General features: G+C 41.8%; 1 protein-coding gene across 4 annotated transcripts in view; it reads right to left on the reverse strand.

The window, feature by feature from the left end:
• The window catches only part of LOC309856113 (integrator complex subunit 6-like), a 53,957-nt gene that overhangs the window by 10,807 nt on the left and 18,647 nt on the right, over nt 1–24,503 (reverse strand). For 2 of the 4 annotated variants that reach the window (XM_082716865.1, XM_082716864.1), the window contains exons 3-10: nt 20,478–20,627; nt 19,562–19,651; nt 19,141–19,324; nt 18,741–18,869; nt 16,281–16,444; nt 13,491–13,643; nt 9,975–10,107; nt 1,837–1,931 (exon numbers count right to left, since the gene is read on the reverse strand). In XM_082716865.1, the coding sequence (XP_082572991.1) occupies nt 1,837–1,931; nt 9,975–10,107; nt 13,491–13,643; nt 16,281–16,444; nt 18,741–18,869; nt 19,141–19,324; nt 19,562–19,651; nt 20,478–20,627 (1,098 nt within the window). Of the gene's footprint in view, nt 1–567; nt 855–1,836; nt 1,932–9,974; nt 10,108–13,490; nt 13,644–16,280; nt 16,445–18,740; nt 18,870–19,140; nt 19,325–19,561; nt 19,652–20,477; nt 20,628–24,503 lie in introns of those variants that run through there. The other 2 variants (XM_082716863.1, XM_082716866.1) reach the window with 2 other exon arrangements.

Here is a 24,503-nt window from a genome sequence, read left to right on the forward strand (position 1 = left end):
CTTGTCATATAACGTAACACATTTGTATGGCAGTAAAGCTCTAACTCAGTAGTTCTCAAATATTTCCATCCTGCAAGAATGGGCTAGGTAGAGGTGAGAAGTATGATAAGTAGGGGTGAGTGGAGAATGAGGTACTAATAGAGGTGAATAATGGTAAATGAGGTTGGGGGGGATAAAGGAACAGATGGAGGGCAAGAAGAGGGGAGGCTGAACTCCACTCTTCAGGTTCCTTTGGGGCCCGTCACCCTCCAGTGCAAGGAACACTGGTCTCATCTCCCCGTCTCCAAGAAAAGGCATCTGCGTATTTATTGCCTAAATACGAATGTCAGGCAAGACGCTGAATCACACCATGCCTCCGAGGGCTGACCTAAAGAAGGTGGGGAGGGTGCTCTAGCCCAATGTGACTTGAGGAGAAACTAGGTTTAGGACAGACAAAATGTGACCCATGAAATAATTTGACTAAGCCTCTGCCCCTCTTAGGCCACAAGGTTATCAACCAGCTTGTGGGCAGCACAAACCGGCGAGCAAAAGGAGAAATGGCACAGTATCCAATGACACTGACAGACCCTTAACTGTAGTTTAATGGTGAAGCTAGAAGCCATAGAGAATCACATTATTACTAATCCATAAAGTGGAGAAATAGATACACATTTAATCTGAAAAAAGTACAATTACACTAAAGAATAAGGAAATGCACTTCTGAGGGCAAAGGATTTTTGTTTGTTTATTTTTACCAATACTACCTGTTGGCTGAGTTTTTTAAGGTAAGAGATAACACTGTAACTAAGTCCACAATCTAAATTATCTGATATCAGATTTGGAGCTCCCATCATCCTTAGTGCTTTCTTTAATGGCTATAAGGAAACAAAATACACAACAGTAAGAATAGAATAAATCTTAAAATACTCAAAGTTCAGTTATAAGGGGCAAAGGGACACGATTCATTTCTTAGAAGTCAAGGTGCTGCACATAAAACCAAACATGGAACATTAAAAAGTGGCAATGAATACAGCAGAGGAGTAAGAAGCAGAAAGTAACAAAATCAGAAGACAGTGGGATAAGAAGAGCAAGAAACAGCAAATTCAAACAGGTAAATTGCTTTCAGACTTAAGTCCCGAGTCATAAAATCATTTCATATTGCATTTTATCGTGCACCCCGTTCCTGCCATGGTAAATACTAACACACCCCAATTTCTCCTCCCAGTGATACCAATGGTACCCTTTAAGATTCTGCCTTTTCACCTCTAGAAACTTGGCTGAAAGTTTGCCATATCCGCCTCTGAAATGATTTTGATCATCTTGATTTCGATTATACAACCAGTTCAAAATCATGACTGTTTTTTCCCAAATTGTAGAAACCCAAATGAGGCCAAGTAGCTTTTTGTTCTTTTTGGATTCCCCTCCCCCAACCAGCACCCTTGCCTCGTGCTGTGTCTTGGACACATTTAACAGGCAGAACGTCCATATCCAGCCTTCCGAGTTGTTTTTCAGAGGGAAACCCCATACTGAAAATTTCTAGAGTTAAAAAGGGAAGTTGATATCATACATGAATCCAGACCTATTTTTCTTAAATCCCCAAATTCCACTTTCATAAGGTTACTTTTCATAAGAGAAACACAGATAGACGTGTTATTTAAAAAAAAATGGCAGTTAAAGGCAATAAAATAAAGAAACAATTCTCTTACACATAACTTGAGAAGACAGTGGCGATACAAATATTTAGCAATAAAAATATTGAGCTTATTTCAAGGGTCCAGTGTTTGGTTCACTGACATTTCTGGTGACAAGAATCATCACTGATACAGCTAATGCATATATATACACATAAATACATACTAATAAGTAGTACGGAGGCAGAGTTTTTAAGTAGCTGTCAAAAGCCTGTCGCCACTTCAGATTTGCCTTAAGCTTGTGAACTTTAAACAAGTCATCTGTAAGAGAAAAACCAAAGCATTACATGATTCCAGTCCTAAATTCCAAGATCGAAACCAAGCAACCTGTATCCGTTATATCGTTTTCTAGACATCTCAAGTTTTATATACATTAGCTGAACATTCATTGATCTGATTGTCTTTTTTGGTACTATTTACCAAAATTATATAGAGTATTTTTCTAGAAAAAAAAATCTCAGGTTAGATATTCCTCTGCCATCTATGAAGCTACTTAAATCATATTTAATCATATTAAAGCCGACTCCGATCCACGTGAACTTTCTGACCTGTTACATTTTGGTAACACGGCTGTACTGATTTCCCCTGAGGGGGACTCCATGGTCACTGGCTGATAAAATATTTCTTTTATGCAAATGGAGGGTGGAAAGGCAACAACAAAACCCCGAACTCAGAGAGACAGAGAACAGCTCACTGGTGGCCAGAGGCCAGGCAGGGGCAGGGTAGACAAAACGGCCAAAAGCTGTCGAATGGTACAAACTTCCTGTTACAAAATAAGTAAGTCCTGGAGGTGTACTGCACAGCACGGTGACTCTAGCTAATGATCCTGTATTGCCTATTTGTAAAGCTGCTAAGAGAGTAGATCTTCAAAGTTCTCATTGCAAGAAATTTGTGGTCGTGTGTGGTGATGGATGTTAACTAGTGTTTGCAGTGTTCTTTTCACAGTATGCACAAATTTTGACTCATTATGTCGTGCATGGGAAACTAATGTTATGTGTCAATTATATGGCAATAATTAATGCATACATAAATGGAGGGTGTTGTAAAGAAACTTTACCAAGTATATGAGAACAAAAGCGAAGCCTCTAACTTCCAGGCAAGGACAGCGAGCTCTAAATTATGCTTTGGATTCACTTTTTTCCTATTCCACACCCAACCCCCACCCTTCATTTCTTCCATTTCAAGCCAAACATTGGGTCTGTCAAATGTTAGTTAACCATTAGGTCATGGCACTAGTACATGCTAGTGGAAACGTTAGGTTGAAGTTTGAAACTGTCCAACTAAGTATGTTTCTTGAATACCATGCGCATTAATACCCCTAAAGATACTGTCCTTAAATAAGCAGACATCCCTTACCTTTCTCAAACTTAAATTTAATTGTTTTAAGAATCTAACTGCATAAACTACAGAAAAATTTCCAAATCATGTCATTATCTCCTTCCAAGGGTACAAAAAATGTATTTTTATATATTAATTCAAAATTGATATTGTCAGATATCAACAGAAACCTGCCACACTTAATACAAATGCCAAAGATATTTTGAATTCATCTTCTATTTTGTTTCTTCAGGTTTCATTGGCTCTTATCCAAAAAAATCCAAATGCTTTACTTCCAATAACAAAAGCATCCCTAAGCCATATGCATAATTTCTCTACAAATAGGCCTATTCTTTGAAATGCTGAATTACTTTAGTTAAGAAAAGCAACTACACATTTTCTTCCTTTTACTGCTATAATAAATTATTCACCCCTGCCGAAACTAATTTAAATGAATTTACAAAGTCATAAAATGTGGGTCTTTTGTTCTTTTGGCGCGGGGTAGAAAGAACAAAGAAAAACAGATCTGAAGAGATTTCTGGCCCATTGTAACATGCAGGTCCTTTAAAGACCATTCATATCTTGATAGAAAGCAACGCGAGACGGTGGAAATATGCTCTTATACTTGGGTCTTTATGTGGAGTCTGTTGGGAATTAAGCAGATTTTTAGAAACTGACAAATTGAAATACAAGACTGGGGAGACATTTAGATATAAATAGATTAGATAATGAGAGTCAAGAATAGTCTTAGAATTTCAAACAATGCCAATTGCAATGATTCCACCAATTAGTCTAACTGAGTCTAATTATTTCTTGCTGGAGTTTTTGAAACGGGGGAGGAAGAAAGAAAATGTTCCGCAGCCTAGATTAAGGGTAGAGAGCTACGGGGTAAGGGCCACTTGAGTCACATTCTCCATGGGGCAGGAAATGATGTTCATGGCGTTGTATGAGGATGGGCCCATGAAGACGTCATAAACACTCAGCTAGTCAACATTTGAAAGACAAAGACATCAGAGTGTAGGAGAGTGAAGTGATACTGCCCACACCTCAAAAACTAGTAACATTTTCCCTTCCATTCGTTTCTCCCCATTTCCTGCTGAAAAAAAAAAAAAAAAAAAAGGAGGGGGTGGAGGAGGTGGGTTTGAGTTCCAGGCTCAGCCACACACTTAGCAGAGTGAGCTTAGAGAAACCACTGGCCGTGTTGAGCCTCCATTTCTTTTTGTTCTCCTGATAGAAACTGGTCTTAATATGGAGCTGAATTTTATTTTTTTTTTACACAAATCCCAGTTCTTAATTAAAAAAAAAAAATAGGGCGCCTGGGTGGCACGGTCAGTTGAGCATCCAACTTTTGGTTTTGGCTCAGGAGGTGATCTCAGGGTCATGAGACTGAGCCCCACGTAGGGCTCTGTGCTCAGTGCTCAGTGCTCAGTGGGGAGTCTGCTGGGATTTCTCTCTCCCTTTCCCTCTGCTCCCCGCCTCCATACTCTCTCTGTCTCTCTAAAATAAAAAATCAAATAAATAATTTTTAAAAAACAGGTGAACTGACTGTGGTAGAGTTAAGAAAAAAAGTTGTTACAAATGCCTTAATTTCTGTAGTTACTGGCCCTCGATAGAAAAAAAAATCCTTATTGAGAGATAATCTTGCTAACTATGATACTGACATGATTCTCATGATGGCTCATTGATCCAATTAAGCCTCACTTATCCATTTCAGGTAAGTTTTAGTGCTTAAATAATTAAAGCTCTGTTAACTACTTCTGATGGAAATCCTGAATCGATAAAGAAAAAAAAATAAGGGTGACCTTTATGGACAGTTATCATACTATGCAGTAATATAGTGATGTTTCTGGGCATTAGGAAGTGTACATGCCTTCCCTTGCCTTTTTACTAAATATCCTGCCCACCAAACTGCAAAACTATCCTACATCTTTATATAATGTCCTTCATATGGAATAGCAGTGCCTTTAAGAGCTATTAAAATAACACAGGTTTTGGGACGCCTGGGTGGCTCAGTGGGTTAAGCAGCTGCCTTCGGCTCAGGTCATGATCCCAGAATCCTGGGATCGAGTCCCACATCAGGCTCCTTGCTTGGCAGGGAGCCTGCTTCTCCCTCTGCCTCTGCCTGCCACTCTGCCTGTGCTCACTCTCACTCCTCTCTCTCTGACAAATAAATAAATAAAACTTAAAAAAAAAACACAGGTATCAATGATGATAGCAGTAATGACAATGCTAATAGCATAAATGAACAGTTACTATTGGCAATTTAACTGCATTAATTCATTTAATCCCAACTAAATGCTTTTGGGATATGTACTATCATTATGCCCATTTTACAGATGAAGTAAGTAGGGCACAAAGAAACTATGTATTTTATCCAAGCTCACAAAGCCAGCAAATGGCAAAGCCAGGATCCACATGAGGGCAGCTATGCTCTACAGTCCACAGTCTTTTCTTTTTTAAGATTTATTTGTTTGTTTACTTGAGAGGGGGGAAGGGGCAGAGGGAGAGTGGGAGAGAGAGAATCACAAGCAGACTCCCCACTGAGTGGGGCACCTGACACGGGGCTCGATCCCATAACCCTGAGACCATGACCTGAGCTGAAATCACGAGTTGGACACTCAACTGACTGAGTCACCCAGGCTCCCCTCACAGTCCATACTCTTAACAATATGGGACTACACAACCCAGAAAGCGAAGTAATGGCGGAAATGTCGAGAGCGTCTAGTTCAGAACTCAACACAAAACCCAAGTTTGGGATTCAGGGGCACAAGGACCTCCAGCCTCTAAGGGTATGAAAAACCCCATGCTCCCTGGGAAGACAAAGGTTACAGAAAAGCCTGGAAATGGGTATTTAAGGCCAAAGGACAGAATAGGAATTGAGTCGAGGACAGACTGACCCTCAAATGGATGCGTGGCATTGGGGAAGGGGAAGGATTCAAAGATGAGTCTGGGGTTCCTGGTTTGAGATGTTTGCAGAGGGACGGTGATGTTCTGGGCAGGGCTGGATCCTTGGTGTCAGAGGTTAAGGAGGAACAGGGACAGATGTGACTGTGACACATGTACCTCTTGCGATGGAAGACACTGCAGGGAGAAGGGGGACTTGGCATTTGGGGAAGAGGCAGACTAATGGGTGACAAGCAACCGGTGCTGGGAGTTGACCTTACCTAGTACTGGGGAGTGCAAGAGTGGGCAACATGTGGCTACTTAGGCACAGCAGGTTTAGACAAAGGAAGGACTCGATGTCTCCTCTTCACCTCTATTACCCGCAAGACCAGCAAAGCCCATGCTTAGAGAGCAGTTCTCGCTATGGTGAAGAGCTGCTCATCTCAATCTCTACCGGGAGACAAGCTACCATGGTTAGGGGCACTTTCACATAATAATTTGGAAGGCAGGCTGAGTTGAGACCAAAGATGAAATCCCAGAATTCAGCCCCTAATAGTTCTACAGAAATTTTCCACTGCCCTGTGGTAATAAGGCCACCCCCGCCCCCGCGGTGTCATTGAAGACCATGTGGGGAGGAGTATCGAGGAACTCCTACTTCTCCCAGCCAGGGAGGTATCATTCTAGTGAGGATGCAGAACCCCCGCCCAGCCCCCAACAGCAGTAATGAGCAGCCCCCCTCCCTAAGAGTGTCAACAGAGGCCAAGTGGGGAATCTGGACTTCTACCTGCTCCTGGCACTAACAAGGCAGTACCTTGCAATCTCTGCCAGGAGGGTGAGAGGAAGCTGAACCAAAAAGCTTAAATAAGATCGAGACTCAGAGCCCAATACTGAAAAGGAACAGGATTCAATGGAAAATCACTCGTCTCACCAAGAACCAGAAAGATCTCAAAACACATTCAAAAGACCATCAAGAGATGCCAACACCGAAGTGACAGAGACATTAAAAATATCCAGTAAAGATGTAAAAGGAGCCAGCATAAAAAAATGTTTCAACAAGCAATTTTAAACAGGCATGACACAAATGAGAAAACAGAAAGCCTCATCAAAGAAAGAGAAAGGAAAAAGCTGAAGATGTAAAGAAGAACCCAGTGGAAATTTAGAACTGAAAAATACAAAAACCAAAATAACAAACTCAATGGAGGGGCTCAAAAGCACAATGGAAGGGACAGAGTAAATCATCAGTAATCTGGAAAAGATAACACGAGAAATCACCCAGTCTGAATAACAGCACACACACACACACACACACACACACACCACCACCACCACCACCACCACCACCACCAAAATGACCAGATCCATAATTTGAAAATTTTTCCCTGTTCCATAGCTTGCCTTTTCACTCTGCTGATTACAGCCTTTGCTGCACGAAAGTTTCTAAGTTTGATGGATCCCCATGTGTTTATTTTTGATTCTGTTGCTTGTGCTTTTGGTGTCATGTCTCTATAATTTTTTTTTAATTTCAAGTTTTTATTTTAATTCCAGCTAATGAAATACAGTGTTATTATATTCATTCCAGGTATAAAATTTAGTGATTCGGCACCTGCATACAACACCCAGTGCTCATCACAACAAGTGCCCTCCTTAATGCCCACCCCTGGTTCCCCCCACTCCTCCCCTCTGGTAACCAGCAGTGTGTTTTCTATGGTTAAGAGTCTGTTTCTTGGCTTGCCTCTCCATCTTTTTCTCCCTTTGCTCATTTGTTTTGCTCTTTAAATTCCACATAGGTGTGAAATCATATGGTATTTGCCTTTCTCTGACTTATGTCACTTAGTATTATACTCTCCAGGTCCAACCACATAGTTGCAAATGGCAAGATTTCATTTTTCATGGCTGAGTAATATTCCATTATGTATATATACCACCTCTTCTTTATCCATTCACCTACCGATGGACACCCGGGCTGCTTCCATCATTTGGCTATTATAAATAATGCTGCTATAAATATGAGGCGCATGTATCCTTTTGAATTAGCATTCCTGTAATCTTTAGGTAAATACCTAATAGTACAATTACTAGATCACAGAGTAGTTCTATTTTTAACTCTTTTTTCTTTTTTTTTAAAATTTTTTAGGAATCTCCATACTGTCTTTCCCAGTGTTATTATTTCTTTTTTTTTTTAATACTATGTGGTCTTTTTTTTTTTAGGATTTTATTTATTTATTTGACAGACATAGATCACAAGTAGGCAGAGAGGCAGGCAGAGAGAGAGGGGGAAGCAGGCTCCCTGCCGAGCAGAGAGCCCGACATGGGGCTCGATCCCAGGACCTGGGATCATGACCTGAGCCGAAGGCAGGGGCTTTAACACACTATGCCACCCAGGTGCCCCAGTGTTATTATTTCTTACAATTGCATGTGACTCTACAATTATCTGAAAATAAAAAGTAGTCTTAAAAACAGAAAAATAACACCATTAACACCATTAGTCTAAGTGGAGGTTATCTAGTGTAATCCTACACTTTACAGCCAGCAAAACTGAAAGCCATAAACGATGAAACTGTGCCATTTGTGTACAGCTAAGTGCAAAAAGTTGGACAGAGAAAGGGGGAAAACATATGACTTCACTCATACGTGGAATCTAAAAACACAAAAGAAATGAATAAACAAACAAAAAGCAGAATCAGACCTGTAAATCCAGAGACTGAACGGATGGAGGGACGGGGGGTGGGGGGATGGGTGAAACGGGTGAAGGGGAGCGGGAGGTGCAGGCTTCCAGTTACGGAATGACTACGTCACGGGAATAAAAGGCACAGTATAAGGAATGTAGCCAGTGGTGTTATAACAGTGCTGTGTGGGGACAGATGGCAGCCACACTTGTGGGGAACACAGCAGAACATACAGACTTGTCCAGTCACCATGTCATACACCTGAAACTGTGTGACATTGTGTGTCAACCACACTCATGTAAAAATATTTTTACGAAGTCATTAATAACTAATAAATTTATTTGAATTTATAAATAATTTAAACAAATCCACAAAATATAGGTACCTTCTATCGGTACCCTTATGAAGCTCAAAGACATAACCTACATTTTATATCAGTAACAATCACCTTCGAGAGGACATTTCTAGACTGGACTAAGAAATAAAGTAGGTAGACTATATACAAAACAATCATATGCTAATCTATTTAGGATGACCCATTCTTAACCTGCTTAACTTGCAACATTTGAAGGAACTGCTTTTTCAGTATACTTAGTATAAACACTATTTATAGCACTAAAAATCTTATGCTTTTAATGACTTGATTAAAACACAAAGGTTTAAACTTTTGGCAAAAATTAAGAAGCCCCATCAAATAAAAATGATCCCAATTTTACAACTAGAAGGGTACCACGTGGTACGACTATATTGCTCCAAACAGATGTGGCTCTTTCAATGAGAAAAAAAAAAAATCTCTACACACATTTTCAGTGATATCTCGGTAGCACCTCCTGGAGTTGCTCCTTGTAGAATTTTACCATGGAAACGACAGCTTCTATGACTACAGTGATCGCAGAATTGACTCTGTACCTTGTTCCTTAACTTGCCTAACACCAATGCCTCCAGAGAACTTAAGATTCTTTTATGGGGGAATGAGTAGGAGCCAGTAACCCCCACAGAAGCCCTATTTTTTGGAGAAAACCATCAGATTCTTGGAACATTAACCCCAATAATGGAATTTTTGGTCCCAAATTAGTCTAGAGAAAAGCCAAGTCTCTTGAAATGAGGCTGGGGGGATGGAATGGCAGCTCTGGTTCTCGAAGTCTGAGGAGCAGCAGGAGCTCTTTTTAGGAGAAAGGCTGTGTCTCTTTGCTCTGATTAAAAAAAAGCAAAAACAAAACAAAACAAAACAAAAAAACAGAAAACACAAAAAACAACAGCAACAAAGCGAACAGAACAGAAAACAATGTGCAAATTCTATCCTTCCAAACCCGTTTAGCCTTTTCTATATCCCGATATCAATTACTCTTTGACTACATTTTAAATGCTTAGCCCATTCTCCTCTTTTTCATTTCTGTTGCGTTTTAAAGATGAGGAAGTGGCACATAACTTTACTTACCTAAAAGAGGGAGTAAAACTGGGTAGTTGTACGGCATCACAAAGAGGTTTACACAAGTTAAAGTCGTACTGGCTTTTAAATAACCAAATGGATAGCCAAGTTCATTGTATTTTCCACTGCTAGTAACAAATACCTAGGAACATGAAGTCAGACACAGTCATGACAATGAGGATTTTATGTGAAACCAAACTCCCAGCAACATTCCAGAATGACATCTAACGCATAGCTTAACTATAATGTAAAAATGGCAATAGTGTTTTTAACCTGGGGTTATACCCACATAGACCATACTCAATAAAAATGTTCAGATTGTAATTCTTTTTACATTATATTAAAAACTGAACCCAGGGTGCCTGGGTGGCTCAGTGGGTTAAGCTGCTGCCTTTGGCTCAGGTCATGATCTCAAGGTCCTGGGATCGAGTCCCACACTGGGCTCTCTGCTCAGCAGGGAGCCTGCTCCCCCTCCACCCCACCTGCTTCTCTGCCTACTTGTGATCTCTGTTAAATAAATAAATAAATAAAATCTTGGGGCGCCTGGGTGGCTCAGTGGGTTAAGCCTCTGCCTTCGGCTCAGGTCATGATCTCAGGATCCTGAGATCGAGTCCCGCATCGGGATCTCTGCTCAGCAGGGAGTCTGCTTCCTCCTCTCTCTCTCTGCCTGCCTCTCTGCCTACTTGTGATCTCTCTCTGTCAAATAAATAAATAAAATCTTTAAAAATAAATAAATAAAATAAATGAATAAATAAATAAATAAAATCTTTAAAAAAAAAAAACTGAACTCAGACTCTGCAGTCATCATTCGGAGACCACAAGCTCCATCAACAATTTCCAAATATTTACTTGGTTAGCACAATGGCAAACGAGGCTGAAATACCACTAAGTGATACCAGCCATGAAAACAAACAATGGACTTTAAATGGGCTTTGCTTCCTTTGGTGCCCCCATTCCCCTACCCGTTCACTCATTTTTCATCCACTAAATACTTGTCAAGTAGCCTATTATGAGCCAGACACTGGTGCTAATTATTAAGAGGCAGCAAAGAGATGCTTTGGTTCAATCTAGAAGGCATTTTCTCTTCTAAAGGATGCTGGCAGAGCAAACATTCAGTAGAGATTAAAACATTAATCTTGGGGCACCTGGGTGGCTCAGTCAGTTAAGCATCTGCCTTCAGTTCAGGTCATGATCCCAGGGTCCTGGGATCCAGTCCTTCATCAGACTCCCTTGCTCGGCGGAGAGCCTGCTTCTCCCTCTCCCTCTGCCTACTTGTGCTTTCTATCTCTCTGTCAAATAAATAATTAAAATCTTTTAAAAAGATGATTAAAAAACATTAATCTTTATTCTATGTGACTACCCCCTTATTCCTCGCTGATGATTCCTGGTTCAATATACATTATACAGTCAGGTTCTGTACACTCAATAGGCTGGGCTGAAGTTCTCTGGCTACCATGCTTTCTCTCTATTCCTTGTTTCCTCTTTGGCCCAAGTTAGGGCACCAGTATAGACTTCTAGGGACCTACATCGCTGCCTTTTCCCAACTCCTTCAGCAGGCTCACTGAAGACAAAAGTCAAACCCTGATGGCGAACAGAATCCATTCACCTTGTTAATTCCTGGTACCAGCCATATCTCCTACCAGTTGACTAAACTCTTGCAATATTTAGTCATAGCTAAGAATAAATCTTTTCTGTGTCACTTCGACCCCACAAAACAATAAGTTATGTCGGTGCTATAGAACAGGACTTATCTACTAGATTTCATGTCATTATCTGAACCATAACAGAAACAAAGAAGTGTAGTAACACAGGGTGGATTTCCCCCCTTTTCCTAAGTATGTATAACAGAAGAGAGGGGAAATCATCATAAACAATTAAAAATATTACACACAGCCATCAGGGGTCAGACCTAGGAGCCCCATGAGAGGAGAAACACTGTTTTTTGTTCCTCTCTCTGCCTTTCTCTCTTTCTTCCCTCCTCCCTTACTTCCCCCCTTCCTTCCTTCTCATAAGCCCCCTGAGTTTTTCCAAATTCCTTATCACCTGCAGATTCACAGAATTCGTGGGGGCAGGTTTCAAAGGGATCATTAGAGACCATCTCATCTAGAGAAAGTGTCTGGCCCAGGACCACGTAACTGGTGGCAGACCTAGGGACCTAGGGTTGGAATCCAGGCGCCACTATGATTTAGCCAAATTTTCTGGCTCCTGGTTCATCTTACTCCTTTTCACTCCCACTAATTCCTTGCCTTTACACTAAACCAAAGTCACAGAAGTTACAAGACCACAGGCATATGGCATATTTGAGGGGTGGCACAGGAACAAGGGCAGGATGTCTTACGTGTCTTGGGAGAAGCTTTACAAGAAATGTGCTATACAGAAAAATGGGCTTCTTTTTTAGGGAAAAGGTATGATTTGTAACTGTATTTGCTTTTATGGCAAAATTGGTGTCAATCCATGAAGTCAACCTCCTACCGTGGTTTTGAGTTAACATTCTATCTCTACATTGTATCTCTATATTCCTAGCGCATTTCTGGGGTATTATACTGTAATATAAACATATATTCAGAAAAGTGTGTGAGTGGAAGCACATGTGTCATCAGCACCCAAATCAAGAAATAGAACACGACCAGAAGCCCCCTGCCGGGTGTCCCTTGCAGGCCACTGTTCTGCACCCCCAAGAGAAACCACCAACCCAACTTCTGACAGAGTCAGCCCACTTTGCCTCTCTTTGAGCGTAGATAAAATAGAATCATAGGATGTGGGATCCTTGATGTCTGGCTTCTTCTGCTCAATATTATATTTATGAGATTGGTCTATTTCTTACACTTCTACATTCCTGCTTCAAGTGTGTTCCTTTTCTCCTACCCAGTTTTAGCATCTTTGGAGAATTTAAGTAGCTTAAAGAAAACTAGTAGCAATAATCTCACATTTTAGGATGAAACAGATGGCAGTCTAAAAGTGTTTCTTGCGTAAATAGAACCTAACAATTACTGATTGCTCTATGGTGCTGGCGTCTAGGGATAGAACAAACATACTTCCAGCATAGGACTTCCTTGTTATATCCAAATAAAAGGGCTGTGTGACTGCCATGTCTGGATTTTTACAAACTAATATCTGAAGGTGAATCTATTAATAAATCAGCAAGCCCTTCCGGCTGAAGTGTAACACTTGGAAGAGCCGGTTAACACGTGTATTTGCCGCATCCAAGTGAAATCCGTGTTATGTACACCGATGTGCTTTGTACAGGAAGAGAAGTTTGGTTACATGACGCTAACACAAAAACTAGTTTCAGGGCTTATGGGGTTTTTGTGTCAAAACGATCTTGTACACCTGATACTAATAATTACACTGTGCTGTTAACTATCTGGAATTTAAAGAAAAACATTTTAAAAATTGTTCTTGTACTTCTAATCTGTCAAGGTCATGTGAAGCTTCAGCTGCTGAAGCCACCGCTGAAACTTCCTGAAACAAATCCCAGATCCCAGAACCGTTACAGACATTTGGCCGACAGGTAAGGATCAGTACCTGCCAGCAGGTATGGGGAGACTTTCGTTCCAGGATGTACTGAGTTAAGGGTGAAGGTTCAAGTTCATATTTGTCAAAAGGAAGTTTGTCTATTACCATTGGCTCACAATCCACACAGGAGAACCTCACAACAGGATGAGATGTTCGTGGAGGCTAAAAGACAAGAGGGGAAAATACGGTGCGTTATCAAGGTGAGCTTAACATTAATGACAAACCCACAACCCCTTTTGTGTTTTGTGAACCATTGTTGAGATATACACCAGTGCTTTGAAAAAGAGGGCATTGCCAACAGCATCCATCCAGGCAAGGCACACGGATTCTTTGGCTCTACCATCTACTTGGCATTGGGAGGAGGAAAGGTAAACTAGAACACTCGTAACTGTAATTTCAGTGAAGCAAAGATGATAAGTGCTTTGAATACAGTTAGGAAATCACTAATGATCCAAAAGGTGAACTCCAACTTTCAGATCCACTTTGCAATCCCCAAGCATGATCTGCCCTTCATTCCTTGGTACCGGGAGGTTACACACAGTCCAGATGCTGCCAGGGAAGAAGAAACCCATGAAGCTGTCTAATGAGCAAATAAGAGGGCTAGAGCCACTAATGAGCAAAGCAGAAAAACTGTAAAGCCGTGGGAAGGGCAAGACAGATACCAAAAATGAGCCAGTCCCAACACCCAGGACCACTGGAAATTTCCTTTCAAGCTGATTTTTTACAGCACTTTGCACACCCGCACACTTGCCTCTGAACAGCTGAGGGCCAAGGCTGCTTTGGGCTGGGCTGCAAAGGCCCACATGCCTGGGGCACCAGAGCGGAGGGGTGGAGGGGCCATTTTATTAACAGGTTTAGTCTGTGGGGATGGAGAGCGCCAGGGAGAGAAATGGTGGCAGCAAGAGCGAGCCGAAGAGATGAGGAGATAGGACAAGTCCCAGGGACAAGGGTGAGACGTGACTCCCCCTCTTCTTCCAAGAGATCTTTCAGTCTAACAAGAATATGACAAAACATCTGTTTCCCTTATAAAGGGGGAAACCATGCCCCTTGGTCTTTGTGGTTTACACACCTACAAGATCTGTCCTGGCAGCTGAAGGAAGGAAACAGCCATCAAAGTGCTTTTAAAGCTGAAGGGATGTTAACGGGGGTGATGTCGGAGCTGGAAATTCTTTCGTTCCAATTTTTCCTGATTTCCATTTTTTTCAAAGATTTTATTTATTTATTTGAGAGACAGAGAGGGAGAGAGAGGGCGCAAGCATGGGGGGAGGGGCAGAAGGAGAGGGAGAAGGACAAGCAGACTCGGCACTGAGCGTGGCGTCCTGTCATGGGACTCCATCCCATGATCCTGAGATCACGACCTGAGCTGGAATCAAGAGTCAGTCGCTTAATCAACCAAGCCTTCCAGGCGCCCCCTTGATTTTCATCTAAATTAAACTTGAGAAATATTTCTGGCTTCTTAAATTTAAGCCAATTTTTAAAAAGCCATAAAGACACAAGTGAAGCCCTGTCACTAGCAATAATGACATAAATTCATAACTGAAACATTCACTCTGGGGTTTGGAGCTAAGAGCAACTGGGCGCTGAAATCCGACCAGTGTGTACCTCGGAGCCCTGAGGAAAGGCGGAAGAGATATACCCTCACCCACAGCAGGGGCAGAAGTGGCTTCAGTCCTATGTCCCCATGGCCTCTCCTAAAAGAAGGAGCCTAGAAAGGATAATCCACGGGGCACCTGGGTGGCCCAGTTGGTGAAGCGTCTGCCTTTTGCTCAAGTCATGATCCCAGGGTCCTGGGATCGAGCCCCGGGTTTTGGCTCCCTGCTCCGCGGGAAGCCTGCTTCTCTCTCTCCCACCCCCCCCCCTCTCTCCCTCTCTCTGTCAAATACATAAATAAATTTTTTTTAAAAGAGAGAAAGAAAGGAAAGAAGGAGTAATCCAGAAGAAAATACAGTTCATGACAGAAATCTCTAAAACATACACAGAATGCAGAGTAGCTGACTGGAAAGGTGCTGAACTGAAGGCGTAGTGATCATTTTTTGTGCCTCTCCCCCCACACAAGAAGGATCGCTCTGGCCTTTGTGCAGAGGCTGGGGGAGGAAGATGAAGGCAGAGTGGGTTTCATATGCTTTCCCTCATTATCAGACAGCCCTCTCCTCCAAAAAGCCAATTCATCTGGTACTAGGAGCAACTACAATGTCAAACCCTCCTCTCCCAATGCAGTGAACAAAAAGAAAAGCCCTCACATAGAGATCATTTTTAAAATATTGCTTAATTATCCATCATTGAAAGCTACACTGCCAAGGGAACAAGTCGATGGAGTACAAAAAGATGAAAAGCAGATCCACGAAGGTCCACTGTATGTCTAATGACTCCCTGGGAGGAAGAAGAAGAGCTTCTGTTTTTAATGTGTTTCTAGAACCTATGCGAGGTGCAAGCTAAGTTTTCATTTCCTGAGGATGTGCGCGAAAAACAATGCTAGCCCTCTTTGGACATGGCATTTCCCATGTCAATCAAGTCAGCCGCGGGGAAATAAAAACCCAGCCACAGACTGTGACGCCGTCAAAAATAATTATGCTTTGCTTTACCATCCAAAGTGGGCAGTTCAAGTGGCGAAAGGCAATGAAAAGAAAGAATGCCAAAAGAGCAAGGAAGTCCTCTCTTGCTTTTTTAGGTACAAGCTTAGACTTCCAGCCAGAGATAAAAGGTGTAGCTTAAAAGCCTCAAAGCAATTTTACAAAGGTCACTGTAATCAGCAAACTGAAAATCCAAACGATGTTTACCTTTTTGTTTTATGACACTTACTAGTGAAGGTAAATTCTGATCTGGCCAAAAAGATTCTGGAATTGGCCAATGTCCAACAGGAACACCAGTCTTAGAGTTAGGTCGTACATAAATGAGCTTATGACAACTATGCCATGGTTGAGCAGCAAATGAATTGCTTGGCCTGGCTGAATCCATAAGTCCATCTAAAAGGCAAACAACAAAGACAAAACAAGCTAAAATGGTCATTCGTGAAAAATGAAAGAACTAAAAGACTCTACTGGGATTTCTGAATGTTCTCTCTAGCATTTTTTTCATCTAATCCGTCCCTCTAATCCAACACCCCACCCCCCATCCTTAAATATGCCCGCAACATCTAGTTATATGGAAAACTATTATAAAATTAGTTTTCGGGGCGCCTGGGTGGCTCAGTGGGTTGAAGCCTCTGCCTTCGGCTCAGGTCATGATCCAAGGGTCCTGGGATAGAGCCCCACATTGGGCTCTCTGCTCAGCAGGGAGCCTGCTTCCCCCTCTCTCTCTGCCTGCCTCTCTGCCTACTTGTGATTTCTCTGTCAGATAAATAAATAAAATCTTCAAAAAAAATAAATAAAATTAGTTTTCAATTTTCTAAATTTGGACACATATATTACACACACCAAACCACTAGTTATTTTTCCAAATTAGGCAAATGAAATCACTCATCCCCTGGTACAGTTTTTATATTTGGGGGATCTGACAAAAAATAGGTCATAAATTCCATTTAGATTTTCTTTCTATTCCCAATTAGATTATTTTTTTTTAAAAAAAGTATACCTTATTAAACAGACCCAATGACCACAAAGGCAAAATTAAAACAATCCAGATTCACTCAAAGATAGAAGGAATGCTGACAGTACAACCCATCTATAAAGTTTGGGGAAGGGAACATAGAGCAAAGGCATCAAGGGACTAATTCATGACAGTTTCCCATTGCACCATTAAAAGTCCATGGAAACTGGGTATTATATAATGCTGAACAATGTATCCTGAATGTATTTTAATTATTTAAACTAGCATATTTCATTTGTCCCCCCAAAAGAAGACAAGGCAGAATTATATAAACTTTAATGCAATGATTCAATGGTCTATATTTGTAAAAGAAACGTTTTAATTATTTGAGTTATATTTCTTAAATTACAGGTCATTTGATTTACTTATTTAAGCATTACTTTAAACAAGTAATTACTTTACACCAGAAGATTTACTAGGGTCCCCAATCTCTAGGGAATACATGTAAAAGTTTCGGGGGACCAAGAGACAACCCCTGAAGTTGAGCTCACAATTCTGGGGATGTGCCTTTTTCTGAGAGAGTTCTTAGCTTTCGTGAGAATCTCTAAGGCTAAGATCTCTGGAAAGAAAATCTGAGCTATTTACAGGACACCAAATCCAACCGGCTTTCTGTAGGGCACTTCCCAGTTCACCTTAAGGTAACGAACACAAAAGTATGGACGGAGCCATCAATCATTAGCAAGAGAACAAACATGTCCTTCCTCAATTAATTACATGAATCTCAAATAGGCTGTGAGGCTTCAGTCTTCTGTGATGGGTGTTTTTAAAGTGGAGTTCGAGAAACCCTAGAATTAAATACCAATTTGTATTTTGTGTGGCTTATGTCCATTATTCTAGGGAGAGAGGTCTCGGTTTCCAACAGCTTCTTAAAGAGTTCTGGGAACTAAACATGAAAACGGTCAGGAACCACAGGATCCATGGCTTCAGACAGAAACGTGTGTCTTTCTGAGCAGCCACCACTGACTGTGGCCACGCAGTGACAATGTATGCATCAGGTCAGACAAGCACCATGGTAATGAGGTGTGTGAGCGCACAGGCACGAGGAGAAGCAGCAGCCTTGCACAGGGCTCCCAGAAAGCCTTGCAGCGAGGGATCACATGAGGGAGAAGACCCTCCCCTTATACAAAAGTACTTCTGTGCTCACCTCTTTTGAGATGTTGAACTTTCTGTAAAATGTCACTCGAAAAGTTTCGGCCATTAAAAAGTGGCCGGGAAACTCCCAGTGTAGGATCTTACAGGATATTAGCAGTTTCTGGACAAACTTTCACAGTCTCTTGCTGACATGCAGTGACAAACACAGATTTCGTAAAGGTGACTTGACACATTTGGGGCTCACATGACCAACACTAGGTTACTGGTTGAGTGGCATTCCAAAGTGATTCTCCACATATCTCGTGAATCGAGAGATGAATAACACAGTACATCCCCAGACTGGGACCAGGGGATATGAAAAAGGTAGGGAATGGAAGGTATTATTCTAAGAAGATCTGACACTGAATTAAAGTTGTTAGAATCTGACCACCCAGCTAGTGAGTGAATAGCAGTTGTTTGGATGAATATTTGCAACCCCATGAATGTGTGCAGATAGTAAAGACCACGTCTATTATGAGTTTAATGTCCTCTCTGTCTCAGATCATTCTCCAGGGTAAAAAAAAAAAAAATTATCTACTGTACCTTCTCCGACAGGAAGTGGATCTGGTCCCGTTTTTTCAAAGTTAATAACTACGCCGCTCTGAATTTTCTGAACTAGAGATTCTAAACACTGATTCAACATCCTTTGTGTTCTCACACAGTAGGAGCGACCTATACCAGAAGGAAGAACAAACAGTGTAAGTTGAATCCAATAAAATATGATTTAACAATATAAGTATATAAAATCCCACAATAGATCTTGGACTGAATCTTGGACTGATCATAACTACATTGGAAGCAGACCTCACACTCATGACAAGCAGAAGGAGCAGCGCTAAAAGATCCTGAAGGAAAGCAAGACAAGACAGAATATGGTGCTTAAGAGAAACCATACCCTGCCGTTCTGGATTCTTCCTTTAGAAATATGAGATATTGCCAATACCTCCTGTGACTTCACACATCTGTGTGATGGCGGACTCATCAGTTGGTACACTGCCTACTTGCTCTGGTTCCATGGAAGCCAATCCAGGCAAACGCAACACCAGGGCAAATAACCTTTGATCCCAACGGAAAGGTTCTTTGGTTAGTTCACTTCCGGGCAGAGGAGAATTCAAAGGGAGATGAAGCTGATAAGGGAAAAGTTGAGAAGTTTCATCATAAGAACCCATGCAACAGAAGAAAGAGTTAAAAGGGTCACTTTTCTTTCATGGACTCGGTAATCTTTCAGGGCTCACGAAGATAGAAGGTTTGATCAAACTTATTCTTTAACTGGCAACGCGGGCCTGCCACAGAAATAGCGGCATGTTCTTTGCCATTTAAACGAAACTCAAAAAAAAAAAAAAAAAGAAAGAAAGAAATCTCACCTCTTCTTGAACACCAGCAGTACTTGTTAACTTGTTTCCATCTGTGATGGTAATTAAAATAGATGGTTCCAAAAAAAATGGATTTCTCCCCTAAAATACATTTAAAAAGTATTAGAACCATATAAAGTAATAAAATTGTATTTAAACTTTTTTTTTTTTTTTTAACATTTGCCTTGCCAGGGATGTCTCAAGTGTGTGATAAAATTTGCCTGGATAAGTAAGAAGGAAAAAATTAGGGACTGAAGTGGGTGGGACTCCAAATAAGGATCCCTGCTGAGGTAACATTCCGAATAAACTGAGGAATTCACATCATTCAGGAGCTCCCCAAACTATAACATCCAAATACTCCTTTCCAGGTAATCATAAAAGAAAGATAAAGAGATTATAAGGGCAGCAGCCTTCACACCCGTGAATCCATTCGCCTGAGTCAAAATTCTGGCATGGATTGGGGGACAGTAGTGACTTATTATGCTCTGGGATGAGGACAGTGACTCTGGGTTATCGTGCACAGAGTTTTCTAGAGTAAGGACAGCAGGAGCACCAGATGCTATCTTGCCTTTCTCTTATTCTAGGGCTTTTCCATTGAATTGGGAAGAGATGAGGGAGTTCAGGACACTGAAAATTTCGCTTTAATGGCCTCATTCCAATATTTCTCAGCAATTTGTTCATCCCATTCTCAGATATCTGATGATATGATGGGGAGGCAATTTTCACAACATATGTTATGATCAAGCCACAAAGAAGGACCCCCCCAACCCCGAAAGAGGGATCTTTTTTAAAGCAGATATTTAAAAGATACGGACTTCCTTTCGGCAGTTGTGAAAAGTAGCAGAAAACTCCATAACCACGCCCAATTTTAACTCTTGCCCCAAGTCACCAAAATAAATTAGCTATACTCACTCAAAGTTTTTTTTACCTGTCCATAATTGTCTATTCCAGATATTAATCTATTGAGATTTAACAAATCAAATGAGGATCTTAGAGCCTGACCAAGAGTAGTCAGTCCAGAAGCCTGAAGATTTTTTAGTTCACTCATGAATGTTGCGTGATTTTCCTTCCAACCAGCCTGAAACCAAACATTTACAAAGAAATTCCCGATTATACAATGAACAAAATATAAACTGCAAGTATCAAACCTCTAACAAATTAATAGTTCCTTGATCTAATTCTATTCTATGTCTTGACTGACCAAGTGGAACTAAAGCAAGCAATCAGTTTCAGAAAGATCTGTCAGCATTAATGACCAACAGCAAAGATGCAAACGTGCATTCGTCTGATCTTCTGTTCGGGTCCAATTGAACCTACCCAAACACCTCAGTATTTATAATACTTTGACAAGGATGATGAGCATGTCCTTGACAGAGACAACTCGCTCTTTGAGTGTCTGATCTCCTTGAACTTTTCTAACCAAGACTTCCTCTCAAACAATATTTTCACTTTAAATAAGAGCCAAGGGGCAATTCTAAGAATAGAGCCACAACTCTTTGGACACAACCCTTCTGGCATCTTCAAACATTCAGAAAGCCCCAAATCTAGAAAAATGGGGAGAAAGAAATTTTACGTGTCTTGGCAAAGAAGCAGCAACCCCTGGTACCCAGCCAAGAATCAAAGACCCAAGGTCAGCAGCCAACATGCTGTGACTGAATGGCTGGTAGAAGAGAAGGGAATGATCACGGTGACTGGTCGGTCACGGCCATAAAAGCAAAGCAGCACCAAATGCTAAGAAGAAAAGCCAAATGAAGACTTGGCAGCTAAGACCAGGTCAGAGAGGAGGAGGCCAGCCAGGGAGAGAGCAAATAGCACAGCTCGGGCACTTGGTGGGAGGAATGGCTCCTTGAGTCTTAGTAACCCCGCAGGCATCAGTGTGAGATGCTGAAGGCTGAAGTCATGCCAATTGCGCCAGAACAGCTGGAAGTGGAAGCAAAAGCAAATAATAAGCGATAAAGTAAAGCATTTAAATGTCATGTTTATCTGGAGGCATCCTATCCATGAGCCACACAACTATAGCAAACGCTAGATCTTCTTTGCTAGTTTCCCCAGTCTCCAGAAGCAGTCTCGGTCAGGATGAGTGGGAGACAGCAAGGGGGCAGGGTCTGCATGACCCGCAGTGAAACCATTGGCTCTGAGGACCTAAATTGTATTCTCTGCAAATGAAGAGGGTTAGGCAAGCAGGGACACTGTGGGAGGCTGCGCAAAACACAACCAGAGGGAGGACTCATTCCCGTTCCGATCTGTGAGAATGGTGCCCCTTGTGTCCAAACAGTCCAGAACCTGGTTATGATCCAGTCCAGTCCAATAGTCTGGGAGTCTGTGAAATTAAAGAGACTCCTAACAAATCCTCTAGAGCAAAGGATCTAGAGGTAAAACTTTTCTACATATCCTTTGGCCACACTGTAGCTATGACTTCCAGCGCCCAGGGAATAGAGCCCAAGAATAATTCCTTATGGCCCCAAGAAAATCTTACCGGCTTAGACAAACTCAACTTGACTTAAAAGAAAGCCTGTGGTGCAAACTGCCCTCACCAAATACCTACGAATAACAGCAGGTTACAAATCACACTGAATTCAAAAATAAGCTTTCTTCTTCATGGTGGAAGAGAAAGGTTCTGCAGTCAGGAGGGACAACCCCAATTCTGTCCTTCAGTCAGCACATTTGCACAGGCCCCATACGTGCTGAGGATATGCAAAGGGCTCAGCTCTTGAGGGGCTTCTGCCACAGAGGAATGAGAAACGCAGTTCTGGAGGCTGAAGGGACAAGTGGCCAGAAAGGCGGGGAGGGTTTCTCACCCAACATGGGGCATCTGCAGAAGAGCATGGGGCGTCTCGCCCTGACGGTGGGAATGGAGGGGCACACCAAGGAGAACTGAGCATCCATAAAAGGCTTGGGCTTCATGGGGAACTGCAAGTACTTTGATTACCATTGTTCTGGGTACACGACAGGAGGCAAGGCTGATAAGCAGGGCCCTGACTGTTCGGTGCTTTGTACATTGTGCTGGGTAGTTTGGATTTTATCTGTTGGCTCTGGGAATGACTTGAGGTTTTTAATTAGGGGAGTGGCACGATCAGATCTGGATTTTAGTAAGATCGTTCCGCTGGGGAACTGAAGAATAAATTGGGGAGTGGAGGGGAGACTGAAGCTCAAAGCAGGGAAACTGGTTTGGAAACTGCTGCAATAATTTATGGGAAGAGTGATGAAAGCCTGAACAAGAGCGGGGGGGGGGGGGGGGAGTGGTGGGCGGGGAGAGGAGGCTGCCAAGGAATGAAGTATTTCAGAGGAGGAGTCCTAAGGTCTTAGGAGCTAATCAGAAGGGCGGGGTGAGGGAGAAAGGTTGTCCATTGGGTTGAGCTTTGTAGCCTGGGCAAACCTGAGAATGGTCCGCCACTCACCCAGTCACTTTATAAAGCTGACTTCTTTTCTGGAGTTAACTTCACTGAGCAATCTTCCTTCCACACCGTAAACCCGGCATGACATCTACAGCGAGCCTTGAACTTCTGGGAGCCACAAAGCAGTTCAAGGCATGACCAGAAAAATTAACAGACACTTGATTTGGGAAAGGGTACCACTTAAGCAAGCACACTATAACTCATCTAAATGTAAAATAATGTATCCTGATTGTTCATCGTCTTACGAATCAATCTGTCGGAATAACTGTCCTTTGAGTTTCCCTTCATACTATGAATTGAAAGCATTTTACTAATTGTTTCTGCACCTGAATCACTGGCATTGTTTTTAGGTCAATTCCAAATCTTTGCAGTGAATAATACACAATTTCGTTGCAGTACAAGAAATCTGGATGCTCCTCCCATCTTGGAACCACAAAGTGTGGGGACCACATGTACTCTCCAAAGCAATAACCATCTTGGGAGCAGTCTAGCTCCTTCAAGAGAAAAACCAAATGTCCCCAAACACATTCCTCACAATGCTGAAGGGGAAAAAGCCAACGAGTTAATCTCAATATTTACAGAACTTTATTCATGTGACAAATCTCTTCCCAAAAGGTAATTATAAAGAGCTAGTGGCAGAAAGTAGATGTTTATATTCCTCATTCTCATTCTCATTTTATTCTTCATTGTTTGGAGTTGACTTTTTGTAATAAATGAATTCAGGACAGCCCATTTACCTTCTTTTTTTTTAAGATTTTATTTCGGCGTCATCTCTACATCCAATGTAGAATCGAACTCAAAACCCTGAGATCAAGAGTCGCACACTCCCCTGACTGAGCCAGCCAGGCACCCCACACTGCCATTTACCTTCTTAATACAGTCTTTCAACTTACTCCAAAGGTATCCTACTCTCATGTCCATAAAGCCTTGACTCGTGATGATGAGTTCCATACATTCTTATGGAGCTTTGCAGCTTGCCAAGCACTTTCCCATTTCCCATTTGTGTAGGGCAACCCTACAAATTAGGCATGGTATTACCATCACTCTTTTGTTTTCCTAAACCAGGAAGAAGACGTAAGTAGGTCTTGTTGGGGGGGTAGTGGCAGGGAGTCACACTCTGGAGTTACACTTATTTGAATATTCACAGTTAAATAAAATGCATTACTAAAAGTTTCACCTGTTTCTTTCTATTTCTTAAGATGGCTACTAGAAAACGTTACATTTTGTGTATGGCTGGCATTATATGTCTGTTGGCTAGAGAGAGATGTTCTAGAAGGACCTGGAAGTCAGGCAAGAGAGCAGAGATGCAACAGACGCATTACAGACTGCAAGGCACGGGGAGACGGGATCAAAGCAGGGGGGTCTCAGGCAGGTCGGTCTGGCAGTGACATAGAGGAAAGATTGGGGAAGGAGAAACTGTGGTCAGGAAAAAGAAACTATGGGGCTTGAATTAGTAATCTAGGCCTGAGGGCATCAGGGCCCTAATTAGGATGGGAATGAAGAGGTTAACTACGAAACATTTCAAACCAACAAGATAGGACCTGGTGACAGACAGACCA

The sequence above is a fragment of the Mustela nivalis genome (assembly GCF_964662115.1).
Source record: "Mustela nivalis genome assembly, chromosome: X".
In the NCBI taxonomy this organism is placed as follows: Eukaryota; Metazoa; Chordata; class Mammalia; order Carnivora; family Mustelidae; genus Mustela; species Mustela nivalis.